General features: G+C 43.3%; 1 protein-coding gene across 1 annotated transcript in view; it reads right to left on the reverse strand.

Moving 5' to 3' along the window:
- Positions 1-12,957, reverse strand: part of TENM1 (teneurin transmembrane protein 1) — a 209,518-nt gene that overhangs the window by 31,313 nt on the left and 165,248 nt on the right. The window contains exons 20-22 of the mRNA XM_063416608.1: positions 12,545-12,565; positions 9,607-9,839; positions 4,338-4,492 (exon numbers count right to left, since the gene is read on the reverse strand). Coding sequence (XP_063272678.1) covers positions 4,338-4,492; positions 9,607-9,839; positions 12,545-12,565 — 409 coding nt within the window. The remainder of the gene's footprint in view (positions 1-4,337; positions 4,493-9,606; positions 9,840-12,544; positions 12,566-12,957) is intronic.

Here is a 12,957-nt window from a genome sequence, read left to right on the forward strand (position 1 = left end):
CTCTCTGCACTCAGTGGTCCCCAGTGAAAACCCCAAATAAATGAGTCTTACAGCCTAATGGCTGCTGTTTCCTACCCTGGGCTGTAAAGCAGCTGTGGCACATTTACAGAGGCAGCTCAGAGCTCTGAGGACACCACTTCTCCCGAGCTTGGCTCAGAGTCTCCCTGCCAACCTGCTCTTGCTGTCAATTATTTCCAGCTGATGAGGGGGCTGCTGCAGGAGTGGGAAGCAAAGGCACCACTTCAACAGTTCTTACTGCTTGTCTTTGCTCCACTCCACAAGACTTCTGTGCTCTCATTTCCCAGCTCTCCTCTTGCTTCACAATTTCGTGTTATTTTTTACTGCTTCACAACTTCAAGGACCATATCTGGGGGCTCGTAAATCGATATGAAAAGTTGATTTCTATGGGGACAGCTTTCAAACCATCTTTATTCAACAATAGAGGGAATATTATCCAGCACCACATAGGCACACTGACTATGAAATCAATGGGACTTAGACTGCTGAGCCATTTAAGTCTCTTTAAACATGGTACCCACGGTTTACACAGGCTGTGAAAGAAACACTTTGTTTAATGCCCAGAAGGAATTTATAAAGTATTTAGAAGAGACTGGTACCTCTGAGAGGAGGCATCTTGGACTCTTCAATTAAAAGATCTCAAACTAGACCATGAATTTGAATGTAACCCAAACACGCCTGCAGTGCTGGAGTTGGAATAGATGCCCTCCAAACAGGCTGCTGCAGGTAACCTGCACAGCCAAAAGGAGGAACGGGACCAGGTGGAAATCCAGCTAATAACAGGCCTGGCTCCGCTCTGCCTCACTTTGTACCTGGCACTTGCAGGTCCTGGGGCTTGTCAGACAATGTGGCACAAAAGTGGGGTTGCATAAATCTGGAGTTTTGGCTTCATCTCTCTGTTCTGGGCTCAGAAATTCTGGATACAGAAAGGCAGCGTGCTGCCAATGCAGGTAAGGTGAAAGGAGTATTTGGAAAAGCTTTAATTGAGGCAATAATTAAGAGCTGTTTGAGAACAGTGAGGGGCTGGAGCTAGCACATTTTTGTGTCTTATAAAAGCATCTGGGGCCTGCAAACTGAGGGGATGAAAGGATACAGAAAATGAAATTTCCAAAACTGAAAAAGGCAACCCCCCTGCCTTTCAGCAGCACCAGCCACTGTGAATATATCACCCCAAACTCAGACTCTTCCCTGAATTCTGAGTCAAACTCAAAATAAAAATATAAATTCACTTCTGTGGCTGAAGCTTTCCCTTAAGAGTTAAACTTGCAAACACAACTTCTGCAAGGGAAAGAAAGCAGGGTGGGAAAACCAGCTAAACTGCAACTCAGTTTCTGTGGGGACAGCTTGTTCCTGCATATGCTATTGTGGCTGGAATGATTTTGTACAGACTTATGGTTTCCAAAGAGCAACACTTAATAAACTGGAGGGACGCCTCATTTCTGGAAAGGTTTGAAACTGCCTCAGCAAAGACCTGCTCTGGTCCGTTCCTCAGAAGCACAAATTCTCCTGTGGGAGCAGCTGCTCCCTGCCACACACTCGCCTCTCACTGCCCGTTCAATTGGCTTGGCCACGTCCTGGTTCCACTGAAGTCAGTGGCAAAACAGTTGCTGACTTTGCTGGGGCCACGACTTCCACTCCAGTTATCTTTTCTGGTACTCCAGCAAAGCCAGGGAAGAAAGAACATGAAATTAAGCAGCAGAGTAAAAAGAACCAGAGAACAAGAAGACTTTATTTTGGAAAAAAACTCAGCTTTTGTGGGCTCCTTCATCCAGCAAGACCCAGAAAAATAATAAAAGTGTTTTCTAAGAAGAAAAAAAAGCTCGGAAAGTCTTCTGTAAGGGAGGACCACAAATAAAAGAAAAGGCTCTATAAATTGTTATTTCTGCTTTGTGTGCTTTTGTTCAGCAATTGGAATATTTATGCTGCATTAATTGCTCACAGCTAGAAGAATGTACCAAAGTACACAGGTAGAGGAAAGGAAAGGAAGAACAGGAGCAGTCCTGCAATACTTTGCTACAGTGAAAACAAAATCATCCCTTTCTGATGGCACAATTACAATATTCTGCATCTAAAGTTAAAAGATGCCTTTTCTTCTTTCTGCTTTTACAAGAATGCAGTTTATAATGTCAGGTGTGCAGAGACACACCTGAAGGAATAGTGTGTGTTCTACAAACAAACACAAACTAATTAATCAGCCCCCTGTAATCTTGCAGTTGCTCTGCAATATTCTGCTCTCAGCCTGGCTTAGAAGTACTCAGCCCAGAATCAATTTGGGTTTGTGCTGGCAGCTCACTCCCCCCGTTCTCACCCGGTTATCAGATCAGATTTTTGTCTTGCACATTTTCCTTTCCTTCCTCCAAACGTACCCAGAGCAGGTTCAGTTCTGCTCAGGCTGTGTTTGCTCTGATGAGCAGACCCTCATTGCTGCTTTCAGGCGAGGTCACCGTGTCCTGGGAGCTTTTTGTTCAGCTCAAAAGGCTTCCAGAGTGCCACTGAAGCATATTGTGCCTGTGCAGATGCTGCTGGGGAGCGCCTGCAGCCCTTGTGACTGCAGGAGCCATGTCAGCGTTTGCATTTCCGAGGTCCAGAATAGATTTTCCAGCAGTTCTGCTCATCCTCACTCCTGCTCCCAGCAGTCTGTCCCTCACTCCCCTGGTTCAAGTAGGTCATCAACAGCGTTACCCATTGTCCTCTCCCCTCTTCTCCACCATTCAAAGCAGGCTGTCCAGGACACAACATCCCTGCCGTGCATGGGATGGAATCACCTTTAAAGCCTGTTCCAGAAATCTGCCTTTAAAGCCTGTTCCAGAAATCTGCCTTTTAATGTGACCTGTGCAAGCAAAGTGCCTACCTCAGGAACACTGCCACATTTTTATAGGGGAGCAAGACATTTTGCAGTGTCACTGCAGTTTATGTGAGGCAAGGCAATATAGATGGTTCCCTCACATGGAGAACTGCTGAACAAAGGCTGATGAAGTGCAGGTGTCAGGAAAAAGTCTTCAAAGCAGACCTTTCATTTGGGAGCACGGCGCTGACAGTTATTAACACCATCAATCAGGCCCGAGCCATGGCTCTGGCACACACTCCTGCCTAGTGGGACTGACACCAGCACGAGAACAAGGCCATGGTTACAGCCCAAGAAAAAGCTCTTGGGATTCATTTTCTGTTGACTTGCAAATGTTTGGTCTCTGTATTTGCAGTGGCTGTGCTCGAGATTGGTTTAAACAGCTCCCAAATAATACCTGCAGCCACTCACACTGATAGAAATGACTTGTGGTTTGGAGCAGTGGAAATTCAGCCCACATATTTCTCATGGGAGGAAAGATAGAGGATGAAATTGCAAGATGGTAGAAATATCTGCTAATTCCCTCCCCAGCTTTCACTGTGGCAATGGGGGCAGAACAGCAAAGCTGATCACTCAGGATGAGCTGTAGTGTTTTTCCTTTCACACAAGAACTCCCCCAATGCCAATATAACTTCCAAGAACACTGGATCTGATGAAGTCTGGTTTCCTAAGGACTCCTGTCGCATGGCTGACTGACTGGGGAGTTTAATAAGAGCCAAGCGCGAAATGAAGTTTTCCTGTGAATGGGGCATTTATTACATCCTGAGTAGAATCTCTGGAGTTTAATAAAAGAAAGCTTATACTGCAATATTTCCTTTTGAAAGGGCACTTTAGGTTTCTGTCCTCCAACTGGATTAATATTTTTTATGGAACATGTAGGAATTTAATTGCTGTGAAGGCGGGTGTTTCTTTACAAATTGGTCTGAAATTGGCCCAGACTTTTAATTTACTGTGAGGAGAAGAATACTGACAGACAGACAGACAGCCACCCAACGTTTACTTTTTAGATGTAGTTTCAATTTAATAAATAAATAATGTTATTTCTAAATTTACCAGACTCCCTGCTGAGACTGATTTTCATTTGAGAAAATGAAATGAAAAATTAACCTGATCCTGTTTATTATTTACTAGTTCAAGCCAATCAGTCTGAATGCTGGACTCAAGGAAAGCACTTTACACTTCTGATTACCTTCTTAGGAGATCTATCTCAGAGTAGCAAGCAACTTTTAAAAGCAGTCTGTATTCTTTACATAAGACCCTCTATACATTCACAGGCCATCTCCTGGGAAAAAATCAAGTGTGGTTTTGCATTTCTACACCTTAAAATAACCATGTGAGTGGAGGAACCTCTCCATCCTGTGGCACTCAGAATTCTCTGAGCCATCCAGCACGTTCCACACACAATCCTGGCACAGCAAAGTGATCTGTCTGTGCAGTGGGCACCGGGTGACAGACGGAAGAACGAGGTGCCCACCTGAGTGATGTCCATCCCCGAGTCACAGCTCAGTGGCTGGGTTGACGTGAGGCCGTTGGATCCGATGATTGTTGTGATCACACCGTTCCCATCAATTTTCCGTATCATCGTCCCATCAACAAAGTAAATAAACCCGTGCTTATCCACAGTGATGCCTGCATGAAGGGAAGGGCAAAAGCAGTTAGCACTGGCATTATCTTGACTAAAAAGTATGACCTTAAAATGTTTCCTCTCTTCTTAGACTATGAAAACATGCTGATTTTAAAAAGTATGACTTTTTCCCCAGTCATTACTATTTGAGGCTTATACAAACTGTGTATGGAAAGTTCATACCCATCTATCAGATTCCCTTTAACTTAAAGAAAAAGAGGAAGATGTGAGGATGAAATAAAACAGCAGAGGCTTTGCTTTTAACGTAATTTTACAGACATAGAACAAGGCTCTTCAGTAACCTGCCAGCCTGCGAGCTCATAAATCGTGACTCCTTGGTCCTGGCTCCCTTAGAGCATCTTCAGTCTTTAATTAGAAAGTAACTGTGCCTTTGGAAACTCCAGAATGACTGGCAAGCTCCTGGCTGTCATCTGCCCCTGAGCAGCCCAAAGCCAAAGGGCTGCAGGTGAGCTGGGGTGCAGAGCTGGGCAGCAGCGAGGTTTGTTTGGTGTGGGGCAGCGGGGCAGGAGGGTCCCTGTCCCCGTGTCACTGCCCTGCCCCTGCAGCGCTGTCAGGTGGGGTCTGCTCTGCTCTCCTGGGGCTCACAGGCTGAGGGGAGAGCCCTGTGGGTGGGAAGGGGCTGTGCCTGAGCCTGCCCTGGCAGGGAGGAGAGCCCTGCCTGGTCAGGGGAGCTTTGCTTCTCAGCTGGGTCAGATCCAGCCCATACACAGCACAAGGCCAGGATCTGCCAGCAGGGCAAGAGCATCCTCTGCCTTGCGCCACTGCCCTGAGAACAGATGGCTGTGTTGGCTGCAGACCATCCCTTATATAAAACCAAAAATTATGCTGCAAGGAAATGAAGCTACTCAGCTGTGTTGCTGAATGCATTTCAAACACTGACTATGTAAGAAAACCAAGGATCTTTTAATGTTTCTAGTGCTCATGTTGCTCTCAGCCCCTGCAGAAAAGCAGCCTGTCTGCAATGGCAGACATTAGCCCATGTCTTCTGCACTAAATTCCTGGTACTTCCTAAAAGCCAGTTTCTTTAAGTACCAGAGACTGTAGACATGTTCAGCAATGACCTACTGCTTCCAGAGCTTATGACTGTACAGGAAAACAACACGACTTTACCTGCTTGAAAAAAACTACTTATGCATTTAAGTCTTGTTGACAAATACCCTACATAAACATCCGTGGGAAAACAATACAGATCTGTGGCTAAACTGTCCCAATTTATTCATTAGAGCTGGATTCATTAATGCTCCTGTCACATCTTACATGATGCTACATATAATCTGTACTCCAAGAGCTTATTTTTAATCCTTTTCTGACGTACAGTGTAATGCAGAATCAAATCACACAAAGCACAGCAACTGTGCTTTAATCAGCAAGGACCTGGGGGAGGAAACCTGCACATGCTGAGGGTGATGAATTGCACTCGAGTGCAAGTGGAGCACTGCTCACCCCACCAGTGAGTAAGAAACGTGTTTTGTTTTGGTTTTTTTTAGACAAGGAGATGTAGCTTGTATCAGGCTCTCAGTCTGATTCTGCTTTTCCTTTTTTAAGGAACTGTAGCCCTGAATTCCACGCCCACCTGATGACAAGCAGACATTTTGGAACAATATTTATATCAGAGGTCTTTTAATCAGTACCATCTGAATTCTGTTAACCAACATTAAAAATTAACTGCTGGTAATGCTGTCAAATGTGGTGACTAAGTATTATTGCTAGAAAGAGTATGCAGAAAGTTTTCTTTTTTGTAACTGTTTTCTCCAACAAATACTAATTAGTGCAGGGGCTGGGTACCCATGATAAAAGCACAGGAGGATGACCACAGCCTCTCCTGTTATTTGCTCTCCAGAGTGATTTTGGGTAAAGGGTTATTTCCCTTGACAGCTCTCCTTAGTGCACACACACGCACCATTATAAGTGCAAATAACACTCAGGAAGCAAACTGATTGCTTTTTGTGTAGTTATCATAGGTATAAATTCAAAATACGTATGATCATTCTGTCTAGAAATTTTGGCATTTCAGGAGTTAAGCTTATAGTGCTAAAAATATGGATTAAAAGTAATATAGTAAATTCCCTATCAAGATATTTGTTTTTTTACCCCATATCATATCCCACACTTGAATTCAAAGAGAAGCTTTTTTTGGGAGCAAATCCTTTTCAAACATGCCAATAAAGAGCAGCTAGAACTAAATGTTGCCCACTTCTAGAAATTCTACTTTATATTTTTTGCTCAGCTAAAAACTTACAAATGAGCATTCTATATTGAAAACTTCTAATTAAACTTCTGAAGAAGTTTTAAAACAACATCTACAACTACTGGTGAGGATGGATAAAAGAGAATCCCACCTTCTGCTAAAGAACAACTGTATTTAGAAGGAACTTGTGATTCTCATAAAACTTTTAATAGGAAGAAGTGAATCAAATTGGTTAATTACCATTTTATGGTGCTAAAAGGGCAAATTACATGCCATCCATTTCTAAACTTCTAAATGTCTTCGGTGCTTTTAATTAAAGCTGCCATCTAGGAACTAAAGCAATTTTATGCAATTAGTTATTTATAGGTTACCATAATACACCACTCAAAATATGATTCAAGTGATTTGCAGTCTCTTGCCTGGTGATCTTTGTCATCTTTACTTCCTCACTGTCTCAGCACTAGCTGCAAATACTCAGTAATTCTTTGTCAGCTGGAACAGACTGCAGACCTTGCGCTCGAGTGCTGTTCTCTTCAGAGGCAGATCAGTGTTTTTAACACTGACTGGGAAGGAAAATGCTCCGCTTCCAGCCTGGGCCAGCATCACTGGGGTCACCCTGCACACATGGTGCACAGAAAAGGGAATGATTTATGAATTCAGATGAAGGATGAAATTCAGGAAAAGCCTGCTATCCAAAAGGTTTACAGTGCTCTGCAAGTTTCTCATACTTTGGAAATCACAGGTAGTAGCTAAGGCTACTGAAGAGAAAAATAAGGAATAAATTTAAATGAATGAAAAATGGCATGAGATTTTTGTTTGCTGATTTTATGATGCATATATGACAATGACTTGAGGCTGGAAAAAAAATCTCCAAACCCACCAAACAGAATTCCCCACCCCAAAATTAAAATCCGTCACTTGGTAAAGTTCAAGTGATTGGAATTCAGTCAATGATTAATATCTTGTGTAGTTACTTCTTCATTTTCAATATCTTCTTGTGTAATAAATGTGTTCAGCTTGTCACAGATCTTATTTTATGTCCCCACCTTGTATCATTTCAGATTCTGCTTAAGTACTCGGTCATCTATTACATGACTCATTAGTCTGAGATCTCTACAGAATTAAAGAAAGTTGCAGTAAAAATAATATATTGAAGTTCAAATTTCAACTACATCAGCCATGCACATTTAAAAGCATCTTTCAAAGTCAGCTCAACATACAACAGTGCAAGATTAATATTCACTAGGCCCCATCTCCAGTCCTTCACAGAGAATTGGGAACAGACTGAACAAAGCTACATGTGTTTGCTACCTGTAACATGAAAGTTGTGGAAAGATGAAATCAGAATGGATTAGTGTCTCTTCATGATATTTTCCTGTTTTACATTTAATTCTTGGTCACTAGGCAAAGAGAGTCTTCCCAGAGAAAACAGTTTTCTTTATACTCTGTGAATGTTATTTCAACAGAAAAATGGCATCTTCTGCCTTGACAAGTATTTCAAGAACAAGCCAAGTAAGTGATCCAAAAGAGTCTCTGGAACTGTAATAAAGCATGGGAGACATCTCTGGTTCTGGTGAGGATCTCTGGGTCCCAGGCAGAGCCTTCTGCTCGTCCCCAGGGCTATCCCAGCCCTGCAGCTCAGGGCAGAGCTCGGGGCCCTTGGGTGCCCCTGCTCACAGCGAGGCACCGCCAGCTCAAGCTCAGCATGGACAGAAAGGGCACCTGGCAGTGCAGCCTGCCTCCAGACTAACCTCAAAAACATAACAAATGGCATCTTCTCACTGACGTTATTTAAAAGAGATGCACAAATCCAAAGCACCTGGGAGTCATAGCCTCAATTTGCCAGTGGAAGGGTCATTGTCTGGTGACAATTTCTTCCTAATAATTGCTGGCTGGGGTTTTTACTCCTCCTCATTTCTTTATGACTAGAACCTTCTATTAAGGAAGTAGTTATGAGTGTCCTTAAAGTAAGCAGTGTATCACAACACTTTCATCAACGAATTTCCCCACTAAGAAAGTAAGATGGAACAACTGATTGTACTGTAATTGGATATAATCAACTGTAATCAGAAAGAAAACATTGATCACTTTCACAGAATCACACTTTCCTGATACAGGATCTGAAACTCTTTGTTTTCTGCTATTTTTAGAAGTAATTCATTATGTTAATTAGCTGCCTGAAGATTAGCATTTCTCTGTACTTACCTCACGCTCACCTTCCATCATTACAGACACGCTGAAGTTGCTCTGTAATTACAAAGTGTCTCTGGCTGAACCTTCAGCCAGGATTATTCCCTGTGTGGGGTGTCTGGGCCTGGCTGTGGTTTCCTGCCCATGCACAGCCTCCCTCACGGCGTTCTGCCTGTGACAGTCCTGGATGTGCTCACACGGGGGGCTGCAGTAAATGCTTATTTCATGTGCACCAGGGAGATGCTCACCTTTTGCTAAGTGTGTTAACAAGAAAGGACAAACTACAGTTCCAAATAAACTCGATTTTGCTGGCTGATTGAACAGCCCTGATTTACTTTGTATGAGTAAGCTCTGTTATGATTGCAACGCTCACCTGACGCATAAAATCTAAAAAATGGACTGTGAAACCATATAATTTGTTTAAGAGTTACCTATAATTAAATGTTGCCACCTTGCAATTGCAAGGTAATGGGAGAGGAGTGTTGTCACACAGGGCAGAGCGATCAGGGGTTCAGGCTGGAGCCTGCTGCCCATGCTGGGCCCTCACAAATGCAGCACTGGCTGGGCTGCAGACACGAGCAGGGCTCATGCAGAGATCTGCCTCAGCAGCTAAAGCCTTGTCACAGACACATTGCTGTACATCCATTTTTGTACCACAGCTCTCAGTGATGAAGGGCAGTGGCAGGTGAGCAGCCCCCGGCCCCAGAGCCCTCTCCTCACCTCTGGGGCTGTTGAGGGAGGCCTCGGCCGCCTTGCCGCCGTCCCCGCAGTGGCTCTGGTCGAACGGGAGGCACTGGTCCCCCGTGCCCGCCACCACGTCGGCGTTCTTGGCCAGATCCTTGGTCTCCGTCAGGGATCTTGCTTTGTAGACTTTCCTGGTGTTGGTGTCTGATAAGTACAGGGATTCTGACACTGGATCAACAGCCAAGTAATATTTATGTGCAGGACTTGTACTGAAACAGAAGAGAAGAGCACCAAAGTCAATAGTTTATCCTTTCTTGTGGCAGTGTCACAATCGTACTGTGCTTACTGAAGACATAAGCTCAGGATCTGAGGAGGACAGAGGTGTGAGAGCAGCTCAGAACACCCCAGTGCCCTGCACAGAGCCTGAGCAGCGAGCTACAGCTCAGGGAGCTGGGCTGCTCTGCCCACCAGCACCAAACCACTCAGGATAAAGCCAGCTGCAGCCACCTCAGCTTAGTTATAACTATTAATATCAAAAGCAAGATCATTTTTCTGTATCTGATACTTCCTAGTACTCTTGGCACTGAAAACAAATCTATGAGTTGTAGCAAAGTGAATCACAGGCTGCTCTGGATGGGCACAAATACCCACTCTTGGTTATTTTTATCTGTTTCTAAACCTTAGGAAATATGAAGGTGTGAAATATGGTGCCTTAATTCATGCCGACTCCATTGTCAGGAGCAAGGCAGAAGGCCAAGTACTGTCAGTGCAACTAGGCATGAATTAATGCACCATAATTCATGTACTGTCACTGCCTTATTGAGATTATAAAATGTTATTTTAAAAAATATTTACATATGTTAATTAAATGGTGGGGATCATAAATTCCAATCTGAAAACTGGGCTGCATCTTATTATCCAGTAAGACTTTTAGTTTCTTTTTTGGTGCAAAGTTAATTTCCAGTTTGAAGACATTTTTAAGCACATGGCACACCATGCCTGTGTCCTGAGCCTGCTGAGCCTGCAGGGGGGCCTGACTAAAAATCCAGATAGAGACCCCTTCAATCACACAGCTGTTACTGAAATGGTGGCAGAGGCACAGGCTGAGAGTTTAGGGGCTCAGACAATATTTTTAACAGCTACCGTGTTCCTCTAAGGGGGAGGAGAAGATTTCTGACAGTGGCTGGGTTCTAGATGCCCAGTTAGATTAAAAGGATTGTAAAAAATACCCTCCCTTCTTATTTTTTTAAGGGGATACTTTATTAATATCAGTACAATTAACTAACACTTATGACTGCTGCAACAAAGGTGCACAGGGAGCTGCTCCTCTGCCTGGGCCAGCTCTGTTTGTGGGGGTTTGGCCACGCTCAGTGACACCCCCAGAGCTGGGCAGTGACACCCAGAGCTGGGCAGTGACACCCAGAGCTGGGCAGTGACACCCAGAGCTGGGCAGTGACACCCCCAGAGCTGGGCAGTGACACCCAGAGCTGGGCAGTGACACCCAGAGCTGGGCAGTGACACCCAGAGCTGGGCAGTGACACCCAGAGCTGGGCAGTGACACCCAGAGCTGGGCAGTGACACCCAGAGCTGGGCAGTGACACCCAGAGCTGGCAGCCACAGGGGACGGGAGGGCAGAGCTATGGTGAGAGATGAGTAAGAGGATGAGCTAAAAGCAATTAATGCCAAAGTAGCACCACTATAAAATTTGTTTGTTGAAAATAGAAAGAATTATTTTTGCTCTCTGGGTGGAGGTCATGAGAGACTGGCCAGCCAAATTATGACTTTTAAATAAAACATCTCTATGAAAAAAGCTACGAGGAGAATTGTAGATTTTGAATAAACATGTTGCTCAGTATGCAGAAACTGCAGAGAACCAGGGGTCACTCCATATTCTCCTTGTAGACACATTTTCTGTCATCCTTGTTGTTACATTTAATAGACCAGCTGTTAGAGAACTCTTCATGTTTATGCTTAAAGCCTTGCATACTAAAATGCTGAAAGAGAAAACTTGCTATTTTTGCAGAAGATTGAAATCAGAGATAAATCTGAGTTGATTTAAAGTAGCCTCTTGAAAACTATATGAAGTAGACTAGGATTTAAAATTAATCTTTTCAGTACTATTCTGTACTGAATTGTTTTGTGTATTTTTCTCGAAGTTTAGTTTCCATTTTTACCAGTTAAACAGCTTTGCTATAGCTTATTAAAATCATGATGACAAGAGAAACAAATGGGAGAAGGGGTTTGTAAACAGTCAAAAATAAGATCAGTGGCACTTTCCTTTTGCTGGTTGCCAAACTCTCCCTTTTTACACAGCATTGTCTTTTTACATGGTTAAGGGAACTCTTTTGGAGGCTAAAAGTTGTGTAGAGGAGCTGGATTTTGAAGCTTTTCCTGCCTGGACTGTCAGAAGCCATCTGTTACCTGCTACGTTTGCCTGATCATTCTGTACATCTCAGCATGACCTTCACAGCCCCGAGAGAACAGCACCCAGGGGGACTGTCCATGCTGCCCTACGACCCAAAGACCACATTAACTGATTTTCTCCATTTTTCTACAAAATTCACTTGGAGAGAATAGTGATAGAGACATTATTATTGTAATTATTAGGGCTGGAATACTTGACTATTGTCATAATTGATTGAGGCTGAAGCTCATCTCAAGAAACCAGTTCTAGTGAGCAGGTATTAAAAAGAAAAAATCCACTTTATGATTTACATCTAAATGTAAAAGCTGATTTATGTTTTGAATGCATTATAGAGAGATTATTTTACAGAGATGCTGGTGAGTTTAAAGCAAGTGGAAACAACCCTTCAGTTAAACAATGGTGAAAAGTGAATTTGATAAACATTTGTATTTATTACCATTTATATTCATTAAATTCAGGGTGTTTCTTTATATCTAGACTTCTAAAAGGACTTTTGTAAGACTGTCTCCTCACACGTGGTTCACATACCCGTTATTACATTTTACTTACCTGTGTCTTGTGTCTCTGTTCCTGGAAAGGCAGTTCAGGGTTAAAAGGAAAGAAAAGACAAGGAATGTTAGTGCTGGACAGAGCTGTGTTCTCTGCCTGAGTGCTCACAGCCCTACTGACAGTACCCCACTAACAAACCATTGGTTATCCCCACTAACAAACCATTGGTTATCCCCACTAACAAACCATTGGTTATCCCCACTAACAAACCATTGGTTATCCCCACTAACAAACCATTGGTTATCCCCACTAACAAACCATTGGTTATCCTCTCACTTGGTGTTCCTTTCTCTCAAACTGCTCCTTTGCACAGCCCAGTTAATTCTGAACAACCAGCACACAGAATCACAGAATTGGTTAGGTGGACATTAAATAAGAGAAATTTCATGTATTTATGTCCAAAACCTTTCCTG

This window comes from Prinia subflava, chromosome 20 (genome assembly GCF_021018805.1).
Source record: "Prinia subflava isolate CZ2003 ecotype Zambia chromosome 20, Cam_Psub_1.2, whole genome shotgun sequence".
In the NCBI taxonomy this organism is placed as follows: domain Eukaryota; kingdom Metazoa; phylum Chordata; class Aves; order Passeriformes; family Cisticolidae; genus Prinia; species Prinia subflava.